This window comes from Aquila chrysaetos, chromosome 18 (assembly GCF_900496995.4).
Source record: "Aquila chrysaetos chrysaetos chromosome 18, bAquChr1.4, whole genome shotgun sequence".
Classification (NCBI taxonomy): Eukaryota; Metazoa; Chordata; class Aves; order Accipitriformes; family Accipitridae; genus Aquila; species Aquila chrysaetos.
In genome coordinates, this window is record NC_044021.1 from 19,354,410 (window position 1) to 19,380,193 (window position 25,784).

A 25,784-nucleotide genomic window follows, 5' to 3' on the forward strand; every position below is an offset into this window, starting at 1 on the left:
TTCTCTTGAGCATGAAGAACCTCAGCCAAAAGAGATTAATCAGACTTGCACACCTGGCTTTACACAGTTTGCTTCTTTTCTGTCACACAAGTGCTTTGTGCAATGATTTAAGACTCTGATAATGTTCCACTGAGAAGACACTTACCACAGATTCCTTGTTCATATTTCCCCCGTCTAGCTTCTTATTCATCTACAGATGTCCATGTCTGATGGATATTCCATGCTGGAGACAATAACTGTTTCCACCCCTGGTTCATAAATCACATACATTGTGAAATTAAAACAAACAGAGGAAAGAACTGCAAAACGCTGTCATCTCACTCTTACACGCAGGGAGAAGTTGTTCCCTCCTTTACTCCAGATGATGGTAGCGCAGTTTCCAACAGCGTGCCTGGAGCCCATGGATTTGAGCAAGGCCCTATTTGTTCAGCATACTCACTGATCTGACCATGCAATAAAACTTGGAGTACAAGGTCTCCGTTTCTGAAGTCAGTGAAGATATACTGTTATGTTTCCGAGTGAATGGATCGAACTCTCTTCCCATTGCAGTCATTCTCCTTCTAGCCTTTTTTTTTTTTTAATAGACAAGTAGAATTCTCCTGACGGTGAAGGGCAGACAAGTAGATTTAATGCCTCTGGTTCGTTTTCAAGGCTCTATTTAGGTATTAGGGCCATATTCAGACAGGCTCAAGAACTTGGGTGAAACACAGTTGGTCTGAATAAAGCCTTACATTAAAAATGATGGACAAGATTTTTTGCAGGTGTCCAGTGGAGTCACCCAGCACTGATACCACTGAAAACGTGTTGGTGTGAAGGATTTTTCTAAATTTAAGTGGAAACTAAAGGTCCATACCTTTGTTGTGAAGAGTGGATACCAGAGTATGCACATCTGATTCATGATGGAGTACATGGTTACTCAGGATAATTAACCTAGGCTTGTTTTCCTGTGCAACTCCAAAGCTGTGGTGCCTGTGTCACAATTCTACTGCATGAATGCTTGCATGAGAAAAGAAATTTTCACTATATTTTAGAAGAAAGATGGAAGGATTCCTGTTTGCTTTATACCTGAACCATTTGGCATGTTATACTCACTCCCAACATAAAATATTGCTCTAATCTTCAGGATCACAGAAGGCAGCAAACTGAGCTGATACTTCAGCTATTCTTTTGTCGGAAGCAAGAGATGCCTGCCACTGGGATCTCTTTGAATTCACCATTAAGGATGGCTCCCCTACGTCATACACAGAGTGATGGGACATCCAGGCACAGGCACTTGTCAGATGAAGGCTTTAATTGAGACACAGCAGAAAAGGATCTAAAACCAACAGTCAAACCTGCACTTTTCAAAATGGAAGTGCAGATCTCGGTTGTAGTCTTTGTAATTCAGGACCAGCTCTAGAAGTGAAATTGCCTGGAGCACAAATGTATGAAAACACTTTGTTACTACAAATCCCATAGGAGCCTTATTCTCAGGGCTCTATACAATTTACTCTTTATGCTTTCTGTTATTTACCTTTTATTGAAGAAGTGTGTTCTTTTATGCAGTATATAACGAGGAAATATACACAGATAGCATGTATGTAAGAAAAACAGAATAACTTGGAGACCTTCCTGTGCTTGAATAGAAAATCCTGAAAGTTGACTTTTTCTACTGTACAGAAGGCAATCTGCTTTAGAGGAGAGGGCAGTGCCCTGTGCTTCAGCAATCCCATGAGTTAGATTTCAGCCTTGGTGGAGCCATCAGAAGAATTTTTGCCTTCAAGAGACACCATGTCAAGTGGATATGATATTGCATTGAAAGCCAAAAGACCTGGATTCTACTCTCTTCAACTGTCTCACTTTGCAACATGGAAAGATCACTTTCTCTCCATGCCTCTGTCATCTGTGCACACCCTTTGCCTCTCCTATGTCGTTAGCTTATAAGCCCTTTGAAGAAAGGAAAGACTTATTGTCAGTGTGTTGTTCCTAGCGTAGTAAAACCACTAATATCAAGTGGATACTGTGGATGCAATGAAGCTATGACTACCACTAAAAAAAGGTCTAATGACATATCTGAGCTTGGCTCCATGCATGGTCTTTTTCCAGATTACTACCCTTAATCATTTTCAAGAAGTGTTAGTGCTTGGAAGTCCTAGTATCAACCTTGTGCACCCTGGCTATTAGATGCAGATACTAGTACAAGCAGAATAGGCCAGGAGGGAGGAAAGAATAAAGGGGGCAAGGGGAAGGATAGTTAATACTAAAAAAAAAAAAAAAAAAAATCTGGAAAAGGACGTTAGAAATCTGGTACTGCACAGAAGGGTGATGACCTTTGAAACCTGGAGAACAACATCTTACTGATTCTGGCCCTTCAATTCCCTTACGATGTTACAGCAAGAAGAGTGGACTGAAGCAACAAGAGGCCAAAGATCACGCAAGCCTTGCCCGCAGAGCTGCACTGCAGAGCCAAATGCAGAGTCTGTGGTACTCCAGGCTGGAAAGGGCCTGGCCTTCCTCTTAAACACAAACTCAGAGTTGCAGCTCACAGAATATATATTTGCTCTCCTTTTTGCTCTTAGCGTACGTTGTGACTATTTCCCACACCCATCTTGGGAACTACAGGCCCTCTCATTACTTTTTGTCCCTTCTGAAAACATTTCACCGTGCAACTCCAAAAATCTCCGTCCTGCAGTTGAGTCCTGGTAGAGAGGTTTGCTTGTGAACTTCTCATTGATTTCTCGTGGAAGTCAAGGGAGTCTTTGCCTGACAGGTCAACTATGTGATTCAGTAAACATGCCTAGAGTTAAAAAGGTTAAAATGCAGTGCATGAGTCCAGAGAAAAGTGCCTGCCAAGTCTTCTGTAAAAGAATACATTAATCCTAACAATCTTCTGCCCTTTATCATTTTTTTCCTCCTTTACCCTTTGTTTTTCCAAATGACTCCTGTTTAGTATTCAAACCCTATTTCTTTTCTGTCTTGCTCTGTAATGTAATTTTTAACACCAGATGTTTTGCACATTACAAAGCTGTAAGAAATGTGACTTGTAGTAATTGCACTGCAGTGGCTGAGAAGGATCAGGAATCCCTGAGCTTTTGCTCCAGCAGTGATGGTGGTGAGTCATCCTGTAACTTCATACACCAAATTGCTCTCCCCCTATTTGCGTGCCTGTTGAGCGGGAGACATTGCACTTACCTCACAGGGCTGTTTTGGAGGATTAGAGCTTTAAAGCGTCAAAGTGTGCCACAAGCCTTGTTAAGCATTGCTTCATGTGTTTATTAAGGGGCATGCACAGCCCTGGGATGTTTTTTGCGAGACTTGGAAGTGCTGCAAAACAACAGTATTTTCTCTGAAGACTGTGCTGAGCACACGCTCTACAGAGTTGCCTGTTGCAGTAGGGAAGGGGTGCACACTCCTGTGTTGACTAGCAACCTTAGTACCTGCTCGCCCAGGCAGATACTCTGATCTCTGTCTTACTGACATGAAAATTAACACCAGGGCCTCTCTTTCTTCTGTTTTAGATCCTGGCGCTCCTGTGAAACTGCCTTGTATGCCAGTTAAACTGTCACCTCCACTACCTCCAAAGAAAGTCATGATTTGCATGCCTTTAGGGGGGCCAGACCTCTCTCTCTCATCCTATTCCACGCAGAAGAGCTCCCAGCAGCCTTTGACGCAGCACCATCACACTGTCCTGCCATCCCAGTTAGCAGCTCACCAGCACCAGCTCCAGTACGGCAGCCACAGCCAGCACCTGCCTTCGGGGTCCAGCACGTTGCCCATTCACCCTTCAGGGTGCCGGATGATAGAGGAACTGAACAAAACGCTAGCCATGACCATGCAAAGGCTAGAAAGGTAATGGATCAACTTCTAAAATTACATATTGACGTGCACTGTTTCCTGCTGACCTCAATATCAATATCACCGCTTGAGTTATGTTGATAGTACTCGAATGAGGCCTCTCCTCTGGGGTCTACCAACTTCAGGGCAGAGTCATTGCTGGAGAAACAGAGACAGGGAAAGAGCCTTTCCAGGCTTGTTTGACAGGTTTGCGGCAGAAAGGAGAAAAAGACCAAATTTCCTGAACTCTGTTGTCCTGGTCAAGGAAGTAGATAACACAGCCAGTGGAGAAGATTTTAATAGGACATACCTGGCTTGCAATATGTACTGCAGAGTGCATAACTGCAGAACTCTGGTTATGTGGAGGATTGCCAAAAGCAAGGAAAGGAAGTGGAAGATTCAGAAAAAAGCAATAAAAACAAAATGTGCCACTCAACCAGGACATCTGATTAGTATTACCAGTTAGCTTGAAACAACCTATGAGGACTTCCTGCAAGTCACTCAGAGTGGTTTTAATAAACTATTTAAACTATTTCAAGTAATTTAGATTAAATAACATGTTTGATCTTAAAATAGGTTTTTAACCTATTCTACAGCAGACTTCTTGGTCCTTTGCATCTGGAGGAAGGTAGTACATTTGATGAGAAGTCCATTACCCACCTTGGGGCTGTTTTTCATTACTGTCACTTGTATCTCTCAATGCTGCTCCAAATAGTCTTGAGTAAGTGAAGCATGTTGTATGAATGCAAGCTGTCCTCATAGACTGCTAGATCAGCAAGCTTTAGAAAATTTATTTTGTCTTGTAGAAGAAAATTGATCCAAGTCCCAGAATAGGGAAGGTAGTCCAAAAAATGACATGTTCTATTTAGTACCAAGGGCAGCTTTGTAGCCAGCTTGTTCTAGGAGTAGCAGATCATCCTTCTGTTAGATAGGAAGCTAAAATACTTGATCTAACAGATAAAAGGCTTAATGATTTGCCCCAATAACATTATCACAAAGAGGTACCTTCTTTATATTGCATAGTTAAATACAATTCGATTAGAGATGGCAAATTCTCCTTAGTGCATGAAAAACAGTCAGGGGACCAGAGGCTGTCCCATACTGCCAGCTTATTTTAGCACCAGGATAGTGAGACCTCTGTGGTTACATTAGGGGGGCTAATGTTTCTGCTGCATGGGGGAATTGTCTGCTGGGGAAAAACTGCTAGGGCTATGAGGGAGATTCCTATTCCCATCAGTAAAAGGGCTGTAGCGGTAGGATTGGAAAGAGCATCCACATTCCCCCTTGTGCCCAGTGACTACCCACTTAACCTCTCACATTGCCAGCAGGGCTGGTCAGATGCATCTGCATCATCCCAAAGCTTGGTGCACCAAGCACAGAGAGTAGCTGGTGTCTCCCAAAGGCTCCTTTGGGACTGCCCTGCCTATGCCATCCCCATCATAGGTTGGATGTCTTACTGTCTGGCTCACACTGCGTGCAGAAGGCACTTCGTTGTCCTGAGCCCAGTGACATCTCTGAGAATATGACTTCATTGTGGCATCTGTTGCCCCACAGCAATGAATGCTCCAATTTCTAGGCATCCATCATGTTTGTGTCTACAAATATGTTTAACTGTTTTAAAGAAGGTGATGCTGTTTGGTTTTAACAATTAATTTGAAGCTGAAGCTCTGCTGCTTGTTAAAAACTGAATAAGCGAGGATACATTTCCCAATACGAAGCAGTTGCCTCCCTTCCAGAAGAAAATAAGAAAAGGTTGTGGCACTGATATTTCACATTTAAAATGAAAATTAATCCTAGTTCATGATATTGCAGATGGTTGATTTTTCATAGCTTTTTTGCATTGATTAACTATTATTTCAATCATGAAATAAAGTATTGAGTACTTTAGTTATTCTCCTTGTCAAATCAGTAACTTCTGCATTCACAAGAGAGAAAACAGGTGATGACTGTTTCCTCTGCAACAGCGATTGTTATTTTCATAGTATTTAGAGGTAAAAGTATTTCAAAGTATTTACAGGTCTGTGGAGCTGACACTTGCTGTTAAACTCTTAAATTGCTTTTTCAAGCTACATTGTAATCATAGTAAATTTGCTAACTTTTCTTGAAGATTTTTGCAGATTTTTAAATTATATGTATTTAACTTGGGAGAGGATTATTTGCACCAAATGCCACTGTTTTCCAGTATTTTTGACAGTAGTTCTTTTCCCTTAATTGTATAAAATCTGGATTAAACCCAATGGAAATCATACTGCAGTATTTGTCATTGGGCACTTCAGCCCAGAAGTCTTAAGGGCCTGTTAAAACTGCAAAGATCCTAGATCTGCTTTCCTTTATTTAATATTTGGTAGTGTGCTCACATCTGTTGCATGCATAGGATGTGCAGTGACATCTGAGCTTTACTGTTCCTTCCAAGATAACAATGTACTGGGTCACTGCTGTTGGGTCAATAATCTTGAGGAGTTGAGAGAACCTGACAAGTCTCTGAGGCACCTTCTGGGGAATGCCAAGTTCATTGGCAGCATTTATTTTTGCTGATCTCAGTCTTTATGTTGAAGGAATCCTACAGCTTTTTAGAATAATTGCCGTGATGCTGCAGTAATAATGCTGCCAAGTCTGGCAGTTTGGGGGATTATTTGGAATAGTATTTTGTTTTTAATAAGGGAGGATCGTGTGGACAAGTGCAGATCAGTTTTCTGCTCTCAATTTTTTCTTTTTTTTTCCTTCAGGAATTTTTTTTTTTTTTTTTTACTTTGTCTAGTTTCTTTGGTCTTGGTGCAGTGGAAGCTCCTCAAGTCTGTTACACTCCATTGATATTCACTGAATCTATAATCAGTTTGTATCAATTCCACATTTTGCCCAGTAAGCTTTTCTTAGACCTCACAACTCTTCTCCACCAGGACTGTGAGTGTGGAAGAACAAAGAATGAAAGATTAAAACATCCTCTTCCTCTAGCAATCTGGATTTTTTGCTTTCACAGATGAGGTCTCTGGAATTCAGATAGTCTTAACAAAATCTGAAGACTGATAACTTGAAATCAGTGCTTCGCCAATGAGCCAGAAGCTTGCTGAGAAAAATGAGCTGTCCCTCTGTGCCAGCCTGGAAGCCAGGAGTCATTTTGCTGTCTTTGACCTTGAGAAAGCTACTGAGCTTCTCTACCTCGATTTTCCCCTCTGCAGGAGTGGTTGCATGTTACTGCCTCACCTAGATGTATTGCATATTAATAAGTTAATGTCTTAAGGTACATTAAAAGTGTGTAATAGCTATTCAAGTCCCAGTTGTTCTTATGACTTAAAATGGCAGTTAATTCCTGGATTTTTTTATTCAGTTTTATTACAGACATTATGGAACATTAAGTTCATTTGCACACTTAACACTTTTGATTGCAAACATTTTCTGGTACTCGTAACATCTATTCATAACCTATTCTCAGAAGGGCAGTCTGTCCCTTGTCATAGTATGACTATTATGACGTGTCATTTGTGCTGCCAGTTTGCCTCTATTTTCCCCGATAAATTACCAGCTTTATGATAGGTTAAGTTGAAACAGAGAAGAGTGTAATTTCCACATAACCTTTCTTCTGCAACCTCTGTTGCCAATTTGTGCCCTACTGCAAATGACTTTCCCCTTCAGCCCAAAGGGTATGTGTCAAGCGTAAGTAAAACTCTAGATTTGGGGATCATTTTTTACCATTTCAGAATGCATTTTAAGAGTTGGTGAAAATCTGAAAGCCCCATGCCACCAAAATCTGCAGAAGGTTTCATCCTACTGACTGAAATAAATTTGAGAAGAAGGACCATGCCCAAAAGCTGTGCGTCAAGAACAGCATCAAAAGAAGCTTTAGAAACCCTCTTGTGCCACTGGAATGTATCTTTAATTTTGACTTAGGGAGGCAGCTTCTTGATCTGAAATAGCCTTATTTTCTGCCTTGCCCGTATAGTTCCCAGTCTGTCTGGTGAGACACAATTACTTTCAATTACTCTGTGGGCTCTTGTACCCTAGCAGCTGAATGAAGGCCTCGGTTTGTTCAACGTATGTACTAAAGAGCTGTTAAGTGGCAATATCTCACTCTGGGCTAGAAGTGCATCTGTGGCAAAGCAGTGAAAAATCACTGTGTCCAAGAAGACAGTGTGTGAGACCAGTTCCTCTGGGACACCCAGTTCAGCTTCAGACTGTAAATTTATGAAATGAAATGCATTAGACATTCCTGCCAGTGTCTTGTAAATCTTATAAAATGTATTTGAGTCAGAAAACTTTTATCTTCCATAAAACTTGTCAAGAGAATTGCTTTTTGTCTAAACTTTAGCATTGCCTAAGGATAGAAACACTTAATACTTACAGCTCTGCTTTCTCTCTCTGTCTCTCATACATATGCCTGTATTGTAGAAATGTATATACAGTGGTTTGAAGTTTTTTTAGATTTTTGTTAACGGATAAGTACAGAAGAGCGTACTGTGGATCTGAAAACATGCTGATAAAAATGTAACTCTTTATTCCAAAATCAAAGAGCCTGGGATGACAGATGAGAAGTGTGCGGTTTTTTCCCACTAGATTTTACAGGGGGGATTTCACTTTTTTCTTTTCGATTTTGTCTGTGCCGTGAGTCACTCATATGCTTAAATTCTGATTTTTCATTAAAATATTTTCTCTCTAGAAACATTGTAAGCTATAGTGGTGTAACTTTTTTGCTGTTTTGATCACATAAAGATAACAGAACAGTAATTGCAAGTGCTTGTACTAGTCAGCTATGAATTATTCAAATCTATGTGTTAAGATACATTTATCTTCTTAAAACAAGTACTTGCTTAGCTGTAGCTTTGTTCTCTAAATTTTGTTGCAAAACACGAAGCTGATTTAAAATGGACTGTTGGAAACAATAGTGTGCTTTTTGGTAAATAATGGTAAAAAATTTTGTGGTGTAGACCACCTGACCATGTGGGTTTTTTGCTAATGACCCAGAGGAATTCATACACAATGGAAATATCCAGTGACCTTGATTCGTCTTTCTTAAGTATACTGCAGTACTGCATGTATTTCATAAGTGCTTTGCTTAGACAGCTGACTTAGTCAAAATGCTGTGGAAGAGGCTGATTTTAATCAAGAAGAACACAAAACACCAGGAAAAATGAGGGGCTTAAAATAGAAAGTAGTATTATCAAGAAAGTGGATGATTCAGAAAAATTACAATGAGATGAGAAGCCGCCTATTTCTAGATCGCTAGTTCAAATCAAGATGCTCTGTGGTAATTTGTAAATCTTGTTGCCATCTGATACCTGCTTGGTAACCTAAATTGGTGAACCACTTTGATATCTGCTACCCTGTGTGCACACCTGTAAGTGTGCATCTGTAACCTATATACATCCGTCACAGAACAGGGAAGCATCAACGGTCCTGGATGCTGAACTACTACTGCTTTTTGCTGCTTTCATTTGTACTTCCAGAAGGGACTTAGTGACCTTGTGCTTTAAAATTAACTGAATGATCCAGTGGTTGTGTTCACCATTGAAAGTTTTTTATTTCTTTTTTTTTTTAGCAATGTTAACAGAATTTCACAGGATTTTAGTTTCTCTTGGAAATTGAATTCCAGGTGTTTGATTTTCCTAGCTTTCCTCTTAAAGAGTTACACACAATATAGGTTACAGAGAAAACAGACTTAAAAAATGAAGTTCATAAAACTAAAATTATTAAAGCATATCAACAAATTAAAAGTTAGTTGAAGGTTTTTAAAGATTGTAGTGCATTTATGTGTCATTAGGAGAATTCAGCTGATGAATTTTAAAACTACTTCTGGGATAAAATTTTTTGGGTCAAACTCATTGAAGTCTAATACAAAAATTCACAAGCTAGTTCTTCATGAATCTGTCTCACATTGTGGTACAAAGCATGGACTACACTAAGAAAATGGAGTTCCTCTCTTCAGGGCATTCAGTAAAGCTATGCCTCTCATTGTTGGTTAGTCTGCAGTAGTAAATGTTGCAAAATTATTTCTTTGAAGCTGAAGATGATAACAACAGCATGGTATGGTTTGCTTATAGGACCTGAAGTCTTTTATTCTCCTTAATCCCTAAGCACATTCTGGACTAGCATTATATACCCAGAAGTACCTTTTTAAAAGTCTTTTGGGGATGTTACCTGGCAGCCATTTAAGAGTCCATGTTAACTTTAGGGTTAGAAGAAAGAGAAATGTTTCAAGTTGACTCAGTAGAAAATCATTTAAAGAAAAGAATTAACATTTTTTCAAGATGCAGAATGCCTCTGGTATTCTGAGCAGGCTAAAATATTCAAGGGAATTGAGGCTACTCAGCACTTGGTAAGGTCAGGTCCAACTTTGTGTGCCTCAAGTGCAACTTAGCCAGCACATCCGGTTTCACACCTCTCTTCTTCTGGAAAGTAAAGTGGGAGTTTGACACAAAGAGGGTGTCCAACAGGCAAATGTTCTCTACCTTTCATACAGCTGTTGCGTCAGCTGGGACTGAAGAGAGAGGGCAGTTTCTTCTGGCTCACAAATAAACCTAAGCAGCCATCATTTTTGCCTGCCAGTGTCTCATTCTCATTTCACATTGGAAAAGCAACATGAGCTATTAGGTAAAAACGGGTTGGGAAACCTGGTTCTGTTCCTGACTTTGCCTTTCACCTTTAGTTTGACTTTGATCTTCACCTCCTCATGTTCCTGTTTCCCTACTTGTATTGATATGTTCCTTGGTAAAGGGTTTTGAAATCAGCACATAAACAGAGCTAGATGGTAGCAGTACTGATCACAGGTCTTGACCTAGTAAGCTGCAGGAAATGATCAATCACACTTTATGTGACAGAAGAAATATGATATTAGCTCCAATTCAGATTGATGTCCAGCACCTGGCTGGCATGAGGAGCCGGGGCAGGAGAAGGGATATCGTCACTGCAGCCCACACAACATATAACTGTGCCATTAGCAAACAAATGTCCCAGGTTTTAGCTCCCTCCCTTGTTACTCTCACCGGCTCCTGAAGTCTCTTTTCTCCAAGCCCAGTTTCACATGCTCGGTCCCCTGCGCTTCAGAGAGTTGTGCACTTGCCTTCCCCTCAAGTCAATCAATGTCTTCTTGCCCAAGGAGTGCAAGTCATGGTTTCCTTCTCCTTTTCTACAATCCTCCTCTACAATCTATATCTTTCCTTCCTCCCACTGTCTTAGTCCACCTTTTGCATTCAGGCGACACATTTTCTCCTTACTGCCCTCACACCAGTGGAGAGGTCACACAGACACCAGGCTGAGGACATGCTTATCACTCTGAGTAGCTGGTGCGATTCTCACTAAGCCTTGAGACTGTATTTGCCACAGATCTTTAGTTCTCAGTCCTGGCTGCCAGTATTTCTGCCTGCATGCTGTCCTACCTCTCCCGAACAAGTGTTGTACCTTAAACCTAATGTGTATTCAGTTTAAACCCATTAGATGTCTTGCTGGTCATGAAGATCTTTCTGTCCTCGTTTCTTCTTGAAAAGGGATGGAAGATCACTACTTTCCTAAATAAAGTGAGAGAAGCAACTCAGCCTTCCATTGAGCTGTTTCCTTTAGTTTATTTGTTTTTCTTTCCCAACAGCTCTGGTTTACACACAGGTGACAGTGTTACAAAAACAGGACCTGGGGGCCTTCCAGACATGAGACAAGTGCCAACTGTTGTGATCGAATGCGATGACAATAAAGAAAATGTGCCTCATGAAACCGACTATGAAGATTCTTCCTGCCTCTACACAAGACAGGAAGAGGAGGAAGAGGAAGATGAAGATGAGGATAACTCATTATTTACAAGTAAGTCACATTCCATTTTTTCTTTCTCATTTATTTAATTTTTATTCTGAACTCTCAATGCACAAAGGAAACACAAGGCCTGTGAATTTTCTTTCTTGACCATGGCTTTTGCATCTCTCAGGGCTTGACTATATGGGGATGCTTGGTAAATTAATCCAAAATAACAAGTAGTATGAATTTACAATGATTTCCCTAATCCGCATGAATCCCTGTCTGGGTAGCTCTTAGACAGAATTCAAATGACTGGTTTTGGCTTGTATTAATTCACCTCCAAATTGACTTGGATTTACTTTCCCAAGTGTCTGTGGTGTAGAGAAGCCCTGCTTTTGGCTTAAATCAAGATCAGCTCAATAGAGTTACTTCAGGAGGATGAAGTAAGTGCCACCAATAGACAGTCAGAGCTTTTATATATAGTAAGTATTAAATCATGTCAGAATCGTTAAGTCTCATGATCAGAGAATTGGGCTCAGGTAAGAAAAGAGGTTAATTGATAGCCATATCACAGTTACAGTCTCAGAGGTACCTGTGGCCCCTTCCTGACCTCTCTGAGAAAACCCATCTCCTGCCTCAGTGTGGCATCATAGGACTCTCCCATGAAGACAAGACACAGTACTTTGTGTATGACAACTGCTTGTTGTCCTGCAGGTTTAGCTAAAGTTTCAGATCCTTGAATTTCTTTTCTTCTGAAAACTGGGAGCAGTACAATCAAACAACACCCTTTTTAAAACACACACAAAGAAGATTGTAACAGGCATATTTTATCTCCTCAGAATCCTCCCTTACCTTGCAAGTGAAATTAAGCAGTCTTTGCTCTTAAAGTAAGAAGCAGAGCAGAACTGCACTATCTCACAATCTCCTGCCAAAACCCAAAACCCCTCATGGGTTTGTGTCTCTCTGTCTCCTTGTGTCTGTCTTCCCTGCTCAAACTGCTTTGGATGCAAGCCTAGAAAAGCAAGCTTAAGCTGTGAAAGGCCACTGGTTTTTACAGTGTCTTTGCCACTGTCACTGCCTGAGAAGCAGTGTCAGTTAATGTACATAGAGATCTGTGCTGGTTCTGATTGACTTTTGATTCCTTCTAGTGCTAGCTTGGATGTCTTGATATAACATTGCAAGAGAGAGAGATACCTCTCTCTTTCCACATGCTGTAGCTCTGCTGCCTGCCCAGATTCTGAGGTTGAATTATTCATTCCATTACGTGGTTCAGAAACACTGTGCTATAGAAAGCTACAGATGCTACTAGCAATTCTGAAACAAGCCCTTCTTCTCTGCTCCCCTCTATGGAGCAATATTTTAATTTCCTTTTCCTGTATACCTACCAAATTCAGCTTTTCCTTATTATGATATGAATTTAGGTTAATTGAGCACGTGAAGTTAATTGACACCCCTTTTCCCACAGTCCATACCAATGTAAATGAGAGCCTAGTATCCTCCCTTGGCTAGTACTTCTTTGTCTGCTGCATGCTGTAATGAAATGATGACACCTCTTTTGGCAGAGCCTCTCCTCTCTCCCACAGGCTCCCTGGCAATGAAAGTCTGCAGGAAGGACTCTTTAGCAATCAAACTAAGCAACAGGCCTTCCAAGCGAGAGCTGGAGGAAAAGAACATCCTCCCGATGCAGACTGATGAAGAGAGGCTTGAACTTAGACAGCAGATTGGGACAAAGTTAACAAGGTAGGAGACAAACATTTTTCTAACTCTTGCTTTTGGAAATATGTGGTGGGATGCGGTTTTTATCCTTAGTCTGTAAACATTTGAGATCTGTTTGTTCAGCAACGTTCAAGAGGAAAAGCCATAGGGGAAACACAAGACTGTAGACATTATTTCTGCTCCAATATAACTTCCCATACAACGTCCCATTTCATTTTCCTGGCATATCCTATGGGATCTTTGGTTGTGTTAAGTATCAGCATGAACCATGTGGATTTGGTTGTTTACGGTGCACCACTGGGAAATATTCAGCTTTGATAACATTTTAGACTGTAGCTGCAGGTGCCATTTGATAGGCTATTAGTTTGGCCAAAGGGCAGAGGTATAACTTTCTCTTCTGACTGCATCTGTCGTGAGTAGCTGAGTCTTTTCCTGATCCAAAATACTTACGTCCTTCAGTACCTGCTTTTGTTGGGTCAGGTTGGACAGATTTATTCTGTCTAGACTTTTTCTTCTTCATAACATTGTTACTCACCAGCTGTTCTGGTTTTCTGTATTGTATGGGCTATAGAGGGATGGCCATTAATGTGGGAGATTCCTTTCAAGAATTAGTAAACTGAGGTCAGGTAGAAATGTCTAAGAACCTCCTATGCTCCAGCCATGATTTCTGTGATCAATTTAATACTGTTATCAAGTTGGTGGTACGCAGAGCTGGTGAATGCTGTTAGTTGCCCTCCAGTGTGACTCTTAAGAAAACCACAAGGAGAAGACCAGCCAGTTGTTGGGAATCTTCTTGTGTGTTTTCTTTTTTTGTTGTTGTCTTTTTTTTTTTTTTTTTTTTTTTTTTTTTTTTTTTTTTCCAGTAGTGGGGATAAGGGGGGAACACTGTTACCATGTTGTGGAGACAGGAAGAATAGGAGTTCCTGGTAAATACCTCTTTCAGCATTTTATCTAATTTTTTTTCGTGGCCTTGTTGATCACCTCTTTGGAATAAACTAACTGCATCTTTCCAGTCTGTCTTTGAAAGTGTTTGTGCTGTATCATGCTTAGCCTACTCCAAGACCTGTCTAAATCTCCAGTATTTTTGCTGAAGGGCCTCAGCAGTGATGCCCAAAGCATGCAAGATGGCGCTGCACTGTTGCTGGTACTGTGTTTTTTTTAAGTCCCGTCTTTGTTCAGCCTAATCTCTTGTTAGGCTGCAGCTGCACATGGAGCTCTGAGTCCCAAAGAGCAGCACATGATAGCAAGGTCCCAGTACTTATATGATTGATTTTGAACCCTTTTGAAGCATGTGAAGAGTTGAAATTTTTGTCTCTTAGCATATCTTACTGTGCACTGCTTGACCTTGCAATGACATTGAACAGCATTTCCACTGTGTTGCCCATTTGGCTAAATTACTTAGGGCTCTCAGAAGTTTTACAGCTCTGTCTTGATGAAGGTAAATAGTGTCATTTGCAAACATTGACTCTGCACAGCTCACTGTGCCCCAGGTGTTTTTTAGTGTGTATATATATATATATATATATAGTATTTTATATCTCACCTCTCCAAAACCTGCTTTTTCCCCATTAAAGAATATTTCTTCAGCATATCTCTTTTTAACAAGGGAAACTAATTTTGGCAATACCCAGAACCCTTCCTGTGTAAGTCCTATATTCTCACAGTATCATTGTTTGTTTCCCCAATTGCATCTCTGCTCATTCAGTCTGAGGTATAATGCTTGATCTTGTCTTCTAATAGAGCTAGGACTTAGGGGCAATCACAAATAGTTCAAATAATTAAAACTGTGTATATATGAGTTCAAAAAATAGCTGAGCCACTGCTGTTTCATTCCCGTTTTATACCAGTGTAACATCACTGAAATTGGTAGAATTTCACAAGCCTTATCTGGAATAATATAGTTGCCAGTCTAACTTTTTAATTACGAGTATTTACAGCTTATTATCTCATCCTTCTGAGTAGTTAAAAACAATCAAGAAATATGAGGAGAAAACAACTTTCCACATCTCTAATACACAAAAAGCCACAGACATTTCAGCAGCAAAAAGGAAGGTACCTGTCTTACCAGTGCTTTGTATGTAAATGTGACGTATCCATGTGCACAGACTGATGAATATTAGGTTGAAATAGAAAGAATATTTCAATTTGGACAGTATTACTTTACTGTCCAGACTTTGTTACTGAATCCATCCTTTGCTATTGCTCCATGATTGTCACACAGTGATGCAGATGCCAAGCAAAATTAAAGTAGTGAAGCATTTATAGTCCTTAGAGAAGATGCTAGATGCAGACTATAATTGCAGCTGGCAATTTTGGATTTCAGACGGATTTGTACTGTTCCACCAATGGTCCCCTATGGTTTAAAATAGCCAGCCAATGAAATCACATATGCTACTTACAGAAGTAAAAAATGCAGAATAAAAACTTCAGCAAATAGTTATTTTCTGTAATGGATCAATTAATTTTCACCAAGAGGCTGATTAGGATACTTCAGTATTTATGCATAATCCTCACAGTATTTATTTTGGAAGAGCTCACTGGCTGCCACATTTGGCAGATCAGAATTTACTAATATAAAGAGAATGCCATTTTCAAAGATGCTTACAGCCAGGCATATTGAGAGATTGACCATTGACATATTGTGTGGGACCAAAATCATCCCAGGTGTAGTTCTTCCAGCCTTATTAGAGTTGCACCAGGAATCAATTTGGCTCAGAACTGATTGTTCAGATCCTGTTTAAATGTAGCTTGGAACCTCTGAACCTCCAGTTAGTCCTAGAAAATTGTTATGATTTTATTATTGCATCCGCCAACTGGTGGAGACACTCGAGAGCAGACTTCACAATGTTACCTGTTTCTCATGCTGGGAGAATAGTGCCTTGACTTACATCAGACCAGTTGTAAGGGTGAAGCTGCAGAGACTGTATCTTATAGCAGGATCTGGCCCACTACACACTTGAATATTAGCTTAACCACGAGACAAATTAACACCTTTGTGCCTATCATAGGAACACTTCACATGGATGTAATGCTTCACTGGTGTGTATCCTGCATCATGGCTCAGCACATGTAGATCCAAACAAAAATGGAGTTTTTTGCCCAAGATGGCAAAATACATCCTAGCAAAGGCAGGAGATTCCACATCATGTGAATTCCAGCCACATGAATAGGCCACCGCACCATAGACTATTTTCAGGCAGTCTTTACACAGCAATTACAAAAACTAATTAGAAGACTTCCTCCTGTAACTAAACCAGAATGGACTACTCCAAAATGTGATACCAACTATGAAGCAAGGAGCACAAATAGTGCATTAAGATGCAGAACTTCCAGCTCATAACCACATGTGACTTGGGGACAGGAAACGGATGCTGGAGGCCGTGTTCTTGGCTGCTAAAACCCCTTACAACTCCATTAACAACTTCTCTGAAATGCAGACCTTCTGTGCTAAGTCAGTCTTTAAGTGGGTATAGTTTTCTTTTTTTTTTTTCTGCCTGCTCAGCTGCTCCCAAACTCCTCCTGTATTTTATCCCTCTGGTGCCTACACAGCTTCACAGCTGCTCAAGAAGTGCGTATAAGTGACTTTAAGACAGAAATGAGAAAACAGGAGGAAAAACGGGACTCTGAAAGTTAACACGCAGAGGGAAAAGACAGAATTCTGCCTTCTGCCTGTCTCTCTGTCTGTGTTGGACCTGCTGGGAAGGACTGGTCCCCTGGTTATTCAGGTTAGAGCAGGGGCAGGAGAACCTGGATTTAGCTTTCAGTGGCTATCAGGGTGAGAGGAGTGGGGCATATCTGGGCTATGACTGTGAAGCAAGGACTCAGGCAGGCTCTGGATCTGAGCTTGGAGGTTCTCCCAGGGGCAATGATAAAGGCATGGCCTGTCAGGAGCCCCTGGTGAGGAGGAGGGCCAGCACTGATGGGTGACGCACAGCAGAGCAGCGTGTCTCTCAGAGACTACGGGACTGTCCCCTGGTACTGAGACAGGTGCTTCAGTGCTGGTCCTTGCACTTCTGTTTCACCAAGGAAACACAATGGTAGTCGTAAGAGACCACACAGGCTTCCTCAATCAACACATTATTTAGTAAGCACAAGAGCCCTTTAGAAAAAATGTATCTATATACTTCTGTTTAGCTATACACTACACCAGACTTTGCTGAGGACTTTGCACTCCCTTGAACTGGGAAGACCTGGTTTCTTTGCGTGTCTTTCACAAAGTCTCTCCCATACCTTGAGACAATGTGTGTCTTTAGACTATGGCTGATTTGCCACGCATCCTACGAGAGAGGCTTTCTAAAGCACTCAAGTTTTTTTGAGTCTCTTAAACCCTCCCAACTCTAGTGAACGTGCTTATTAGCAATTAGATACAGGACTATTAAAGCTGAGATTTTGGTCCACTGCTTTTCAAGAATGCATGGCAGTGTCTTTATCTGTTTTCCCTGAATTGCTTCCATCCTGGCTTTTCCCACCTGCTGGAATAGGATGATCTAATCATATTAAAAAAATCTGGTAATCCAGTATTATTGTCATCACGTTGCTAGTAATCAATGTTAAGGGAACTTCTTGATATTCATAGTATTATTACTGGTCAGCATCATGTCTGTCTCATCAGCATACTCCTACCCACCTCAGGGCAGAGGGCAGGCGGGCTGCAGGTCACAAGTCAGGGGAGATACATAAAGGCTGTCCACAGGCAAGCAGTGCGTGTCTGGGGACTGCTACCCATCACTGGCAGGTGCCACAGGCAACCCAGTAAGATTTTGCAGCCTAATAAGATTTTGTGCTGTGGTGCTGCCAAAAGCTGTCAGTTGTAGGAGTCACGTTTAACCCAAGACCATGCCTGGTGTGAAAGCAGAGAGATGAGGTGGGGGAGCAGTTCTCTGCACATTAACTAAATAATTAAATAGACAATAATTAAATTAGAAACAAATAAAGAACAAAGTAACTTCTTGCAGTGTCCACACGCTACCTTTCACCTCTCTTGTGATTTTGAGTGATGGACATCCCATTGCTTAACTGAATCTTGTGAGTATGTCACTGTATATGTTCTGCTGGCTTTAAAGCAGTTAATCAGTGGCAAGCTCCTCTGTCAGATACACAGTAGTGCTCTGCAATGTTTTTTTGTATAGCCCTGGATTTATTCACTACAATACCTTATGGGGTGCTGTCCTTACACTAGCAAGTGGAAAATCTGGATCTGAAGCAATATAAATAATACATTGCAAGTATCATGAGACAAAGGACAGGAAGCATGAAAATAGATCAGAGAGACTCTGTGTGCGTGTGACTGTAAATACGTACACTTGAGATATGGACATGCACACCTGCTAGATGTGTTTATAGTCCCATTGATGCTTTGGAAATAGTACCAAGATGTCTGTCATTGAGAAATATAGCATGAGAAGTCAGAAATCTTTGTTATGGAGCAGCAGGTTTGACAGACGATGGTCACCTACTACCTTGATCAGAAAGGTAATTTACTCTACACGTTCCCTGATCAATACTACGTCTTCCTCAGCTGTACTGAAAAATACTGCCTAGAAACAGAAATCCTGTGATGAAATGAACTTGGTGAATTCCCATAAGTATAAAAAATTGCCACTGATTTTTAAAATGTCATGAGGCTGCTGTGAGGTTTCTAGACTTGTTCACATCATGTGCTAGCTGTCTGTGTGTCCCTGTGCATGAGTACTCAGGAGAAAGAGCAACAGAGTATGTTTGTAAACAGAAGGAGAGACGTGAAGCAGAAAGAAGGGTAGAAAAATTGGACAATTTGGGAAAAGGATTGCATCTTCGGCATTCCCATGAAGGTGACAGAGATATTACCAGTGGTGGGGAAGGGTCAGTCTGCAAGGCTGGCACAGTTGTTAAAATGCACAGCAGTTCCTTCAGAGGCCTGAGGGGACTGAATAGTCTGAAGTGATCATTTTTATTTACTCAAAATTAGGCTGTGAGGACATTCAGCTTTTTGAAATGGTTAATTATTTAAATAGCATTGCAGTCCTGTTGAGGGGAGGGTTTATTCAGCCAGAGGATGGCAGCAAGATGGCCGCCATCGAGCACAGCTGAATCTCCTCATGGCTGTTCCCCATCCGGTGCTGATGATGATCCGGAGAGCATTTTGTGCCCTCCCCATCTCCAAGTCATTTAGGGATAAAAAGAATGTGCAGACAGCAGGATTAGGCTTTATTCACAGACCTCATTTTGTTGGGTAACGTGAAATAATTTCTTCCTAATTACCTCTGACGTCTGCAATTCTCACACTTATTGTTAGCTTCCACTTATGAGAGAAAAGCAAGTGCCTAAAGCACAAGCTCATCCCCAATGGCAGCGCGCACGCGTGCGTGTGTGTGGAGCTTGCCTCTTCGCATGTCAGGTGCTGGGGATAAATCACACGGAAAATGGGATTGTGGTAAACAAGCTCATCTAAATCCTGGATTAGAGGGGACGATGTGACAGCACTAGATGCATGAATGGGAGCAACCAAAAAAAGCCGCAGAGGGCTGAGCCTGGGTTTTAGCCGCAGTGGTACCTAGGGAAAATGGCATTTTTTTCCCTTTTAGTTTAGCTTCATGAGGAAGCGGTACATTTGTGAGAAACCCCAAGGGAGCTATCTAAATTGCCCTTAGCATATAGGAGGAAGGCAGCAAAAGCAGGTGATTATCTATGGGCGACAAGCTGAAACCAAGTTATCATTACACATCTGGGCTCAGCCACCAGGAATAAATACTCTGAGCAGAACTGATCTGGGTTCTGTGCGGGGGTATGGATAGGAGATGGGCTCTCAAGGCCCTTGTCAGCCCTCTTTTTTGTGATTGATGTCCTGGCGAGCTCTGTTGCGCTGAAAGGAAAGGTGGCTTTGTAGTTAAATGCTCTGGGAAGGCTGCATGTTCCACAGGCTTTCCAACCTCAGGCAAACCACTGAAAGAAACACATGTGCACATATACGTATATATATTTTTAAGGTATGTTGGGGTCTCCAAATGTACATATGTGCCTATGAACTTTGGAAAATTCCACTCGTTTACAAACTCTTATTGACAGCAAAGATTGTATGCTTTTGAAAAACCACCCAGATATCAGGATCTCTTTAGACTTCTAACTCTGTGTTTCAGTAGGACAAGGATCCTCATTTCTGAGCATGGTTTGGACTTGTCTCTTTGTATTAGGAATTTTCATAGCTAATATCATCATTCATCACAGAAAAAGACAAGTCTAACGTCACAAATGATGCTATTGTTTTGATATGAGTTTCAACAACTAACAACATGAATTTGCTTCATCTGAGTAATTTGCTATGGCAAAAGGTCAGTGGAGCAATCAAGGGAAAGGGGAGGTGACAGTGGGTAATGTCACTGCAAAACACATCACCTCTACATGCTCCCTCATTTGTGGTATGAACAGTGTCCTTAACCTATGATCTGGATGGGCCCCGGCAGTGTGATCTCTCCTCTGTGGCAGCTCCACCTTGGGATGGGATGAACCCTTGCCACCACCAGTTTCGCTCAACCAGGGCCAGCAGATGTTTTGCTATGTATGAAAGCAAAGCCTCGCAGAGTGGATATAGTCTGTCCTTGGGCAAATGTGTCTCTCCATGTTAGAAGGTGGGGCTCCAAATGCGCAGAGACAATTTATTTCTGTTACTATAAAGGAGGAGGAACATTATGCTGAGGAGAGGAATCTCTTAATGGTAGGCAACAGGCAGCAGGAAGCGGCATTTGAGGGCAAGGTCTCCCCAGAGGCACCCATGTGGCCACTGATGAAATGGAAAGTGTATTCTCCGTGTCAAAGTTCATTTCAATCAGAGATGTCGCCAGCCCAGGAGGGTATTTGTTATTCCTGGGGTCTGTCACTGCTCCCATTGCCTGCTCTCATGGAAGCAGTGCAATTCACTCCGCACTGTCGTTGCAACATCTGTTTCTCCCATCCTTTCTCTGCAGAAGCCGAGGCAGAATACATTATGGCGTTACAATTTCCCCTTCATGCCTCCCATCCTCTTCAGCCCCCTGACACAGTCTGTATTTGAGGTCTAACTCAGGCTGTCAACACAGCCGAGACAAATATATTTAGTCTACCTTAGTTTCCTTTGCAGTTCAGTGGGGTGTGGTATCCTTCATTTTCTGCCCCAAATTGATTGCAGTGTTGCTTTTAGTTGTCAAACCACTGCCAGCTTTTACCTCAGAGGAAGCCACATTTCTCTGCTGGGCAAAATAATTCATGGTGATATAAAGCAAGCTTGTGGCGGTAATGAAATAATGTATGTTGGTAATAGAAATAGTCTTTTATTTCTCCAGTAAACAAGAGGCCACATGGAGTCCATGCACTACTCTCTTTTCAGTGAAAGAATGACAAATATTAATAAAAACAGGCAAAACAAACAAGCAAGGAAGTAGCTCATTCAAAATATTATACTCTGGCTTTAAAAGAAGAAAACAAAGGTGGTTTGTTTGGTGTTTTTTTCTTTTGGTGGTTAATGCTGACAAATTTAGGGCAGTTCCATTAAGAACTAGCTCATAAATTTCCACCTTGAAAAAATCTAAACATAAATCTTCATGTTTTGTGTCTGCTGATTGTGTGGGGTTAATCACAAGCACAACAGTTGCTCTGTTTGGATGACCTTGTAATTTCCGTAAAGGAAACAAATCAGATGGCAGTACAAGTAGATAAAAGCAGCAGACTGGCAAGAATAAATCTCACTTTATAGGCTGATGATTGTAAAATGGAGAAATTGCTTTTTAAGCAAAATATTTAACCTCTCTCAGAAGTTACAGTTCGCATGTTTTTCCCCCTTTGGTGTATTATCACCTATTTGGCAACCCATGTGCAGGAGATTAACATAGGTAATCCTTGTAAAGGAGTCAAACACGTAAAACCAATTTTTATCCTGACTCCAGTCAGCTTTTAAATACCTATGTGCTCATATATGTGCACTGTGACTATTACTGTTAGCACAAGCAGGACTGCTAGACAAGTAAGTCTAACTTGTGTGCATGGTCATCTATGTCCAAAAACTCAGGAATTTCATATGCGGGTTATTGTATGTGAGTAAATAGAGGTGACTTTTTGACGAGTTGGCCCTGTGCTAAATAGGTTTTCATGTTTTATATGTTTGTTTTACATAGGATTAAATGTCTTTTAGACAAATGTACCAAGAAAGTGAATATACTTACCATTATACCTGATACAATTATGTAAGGCTGGAATTTTGTGTTTTCCCTAAGACATAACGTTAACATGAGAATCACTTAGAGATGAATGGGGACTTTTTTGCATACGTCGGAAAAGTTACAACTGGTCTTTTAGACACAAGCATGGATGAGAATCATGCTCATATTTCAGTGCACTGGGATTCATAAGCACTGCACAGACCATATGTGGGGATTAAACTAAGTCCTTAGCCTGAAACCTGACCATGTAAAATTCCCATTTATGTTAATAACCTTAGTGAAGAGGAAGTGTTCTCATGTGCAGTAGACCACATCAACATGTCTCTAAGTATGCAGCCTCTAATACTCACTGCTTGCCTCTCTGATGATAAATAATTTTCAAACCAGCAAACTAAAGGGAAAGCGCGTTAGCACCAAAGTAAATTCAGTAACCTGGTTCTTTACTGACATCCCTGAATTCAGGAGGCAGCAACAGTAATTGTTAATGAGTAACTAATAAGCATTCAGTATATTGTATTTGCTAAATGAGCAAGCATCTATAACGTCAGGCTGGACTATTTATCCTGCAGAATATCTGATTTTTTCAGCATGCTGCAAAAGTCTTCACGATTTCCTTTGTTGCAGTAATCAAGACAGAAACTGTCTTCCTGCCTCCCTGCAATCAACTGGCTTTGATTTAAAAGCTAGCCTTGCAAGCAGGAGACCTTGATCTCAAACAGCGGGGGCTGCAAAGGCACCAGCCCGCTCATTCAGTGGGGAACAGGAATGCTGCCTGGACCAGGGCCCCTTCTCCTGCACATGCACAGGGACCTCAGTTACCTGGTGGGATGGTGGATGGCAGCATTTGGGGGACCTCAGTCACCTGGTGGGATGGCAGATGGCAGCTTGGTTGCACCCAGGCCCTGTGGGGGAGCACGCAGGGAGATGTAAACAGCAAGTAAATGCTATCCTCAGGAGGCCCTCACAGAGGCTACAGGGAAAGGTCCCTGGCCATCTGCCATGAAGGTCTTTTCACAGTCCCATCAGCTGGCCCAGCTCCAGCTAAGCCTGCAAGCAGCGTGAACAACGAGCTCCTTTGGCTGCACTGGGAAGTTGGAGCACCCGAACTGTGGTCCGTGGCTTTCCTAGAACACTCTGCCCCAGAGCAAGAACCTCCCTGCCCCAATATCTAGGTTTCAGATGTAAAAGAAAGAGGGTGGGCAGCCCCTCTTGGCAGGAATCAGTTTGTTTGGAATCAGGTTTACAGACACGCTGCAGCTGCACATCAGTCTCGAAGTGGGGAGCAACTTCCCTGATGGGAGTTTGGTGCCTTCTTGAATCCTCCATCAGGGCATTCTCCAGCTGATCCCAAAATCTCCCTCTGCTCCTTTCAGGAGAAGGAGTGGACGATGTCTGAGGGCCAGAACATCCCCAGAGACTCCTTCCCTGCTACTGGTTAACAACTGAGTGTAAATGCCTGGTGTCCTTCACCCTCAGGCTGGGCCAGAACCATTAACCCTTCCCTTGTTTGGGCAGACATATATGCCCATATATGCTGGGCAATTGCAGGCATCATAGAGCTATGTGATACTCTACCATCCATTTCATCTTCCTCCTCAGACTAGCAAAGAAAATCTAATACTCTACTGCAGTTAGGAGAGCTGCCAACATTTTGCACTGCACTGTTTAATTCCAGCAAGTTAAGGGCTCCATCATGTTTTCTAATGTAACATGACAGATGAAAAAAGGCTCTGCAGCAGTGAAAAGAGGATTTTCGCCTCTGAAACCCATCACATGTGACACATATTTGGGAGGTACTTTTACTTCCCTTTGTCTTGACTAATTCTTCTCTTCAGAGTCTTTATTCTGTCTTGTTTTTCCTTGTATTTCAGTAGTGCTAGGAGCCCCCCTCTACCCCTCCCCGGTTCAAGATACTGTACAGCACTTGGCCTCAGTCTGAAAGATTTTGGAGCAGATATAAAGACAGTGATGGGGAAAAGCAAGGCATCAGTGGGGCAATACTAGGCACCACAGCTCACTTGTCTCAGCATCCTTCCTGATCATTGCACACTTGACTGCCTCAGATTTGATTCTCCCACCTGCCCATCACCATACCTTGCCTTTCTCTCAGTTCTGTAACATTTGTCACTAGACATGTCATGTTTTAACAATCAGGGCGCATGTTAAAATTTTCAAGAGAGAACGATGCTGCCTCACTATTCAGTGTAAAAGTATATCTGAAAGGATGAATTTGACCCAGCAATACTAAAGATTCAGTGCCATCTTTATTTTCTTTAATGTTTCTTTGATTGATCATGGCAACTTGGAGAAGTGCCCCAAGACTGAAGGAAAGCAAATGTCACTTCAAGAAGGAGGACTCAGGGAATTATAGGCTGGTCAGCCTCACCTTGATCACTGGGAAGGTGATGGAGCAGCTAATCCTGGAAACCAGATCCAGGCATGTACAGGACAAGAAGGTCATCGGGCGTAGTCAACATGGATTCACAAGGGGAAGTCATGCTTGATCAACATGATAGACTTCTACAATGAAATGAATGGCCTGGTAGACAAGGGGGGAGCAGTAGATAGTATCTGTGTAGACTTCAGTAAGGCTTTCAACATTGTCTCCCTTAAGATCCTCACAGTGAAGTTGATGAAGTGTAGGCTGGATTGACAGATGGACTGAAAACTATCTGAATGGCCAGGCCCAGAGTCTGGTGATCAGTGGCACAAAGTCTAGTTGGAGGCCAGTAATTAGCAGTACACCCCAGGGGCTCAATACTGGGTCCACTCCTCTTCAACATCATTCATTAATGATCTGGATGATGGGCAGAGTGTACCCTCAGCAAACTTGCTGATGACCCAAAACTAGGAGGAGTGGCTGATGCACCAGAGGGTCGTGCTGCCATCCAGAGGGACCTTGACAAGCTGGAGAAATGGGCTGACAGGAATCTCATGAAGTTCAAAAAAGGCAAGTGCCAAGTCTCGCACCTGGGGAGGAACACCCCCATGCACCAGTATATGCTGGGGGCCAATCAGCTGGAGACCATCTTGACAGAAAAGGACACCAAGTTGGACATGAGCCAGCAATGCGCCCTGGCAGGAAAAAAAAGGGCTAATGGTATCCTGGGCTGCATTAGAAAAAGTATTGCCAGCAGGTCAAGGGAGGTGATCCTTCCCTTCTGCTTAGCACTGGTGAGGCCACACCTGGAGTGCTGTGTCCAGTTCTGGGCTCCTCCATACAAGAGAGACATGGGCATATGGGAGAGAGTTCAGCGGAGGGCCATGAAGGTGATAAGGGACTGCGGCATCTCTCCTATGAGGAAAGGCTGAGAGAGCTGGGACTGTTCAGGCTGGAGAAGAACAGACTCAGGGGGGATCTGTTAATAGGTATAA

General features: G+C 41.9%; 1 protein-coding gene across 1 annotated transcript in view; it reads left to right on the forward strand.

The window, feature by feature from the left end:
• Positions 1-25,784, forward strand: part of PHACTR1 (phosphatase and actin regulator 1) — a 312,826-nt gene that overhangs the window by 248,939 nt on the left and 38,103 nt on the right. Inside the window, exons 9-11 of the mRNA XM_030041742.2 lie at positions 3,498-3,828; positions 11,387-11,595; positions 13,110-13,266. Coding sequence (XP_029897602.1) covers positions 3,498-3,828; positions 11,387-11,595; positions 13,110-13,266 — 697 coding nt within the window. The remainder of the gene's footprint in view (positions 1-3,497; positions 3,829-11,386; positions 11,596-13,109; positions 13,267-25,784) is intronic.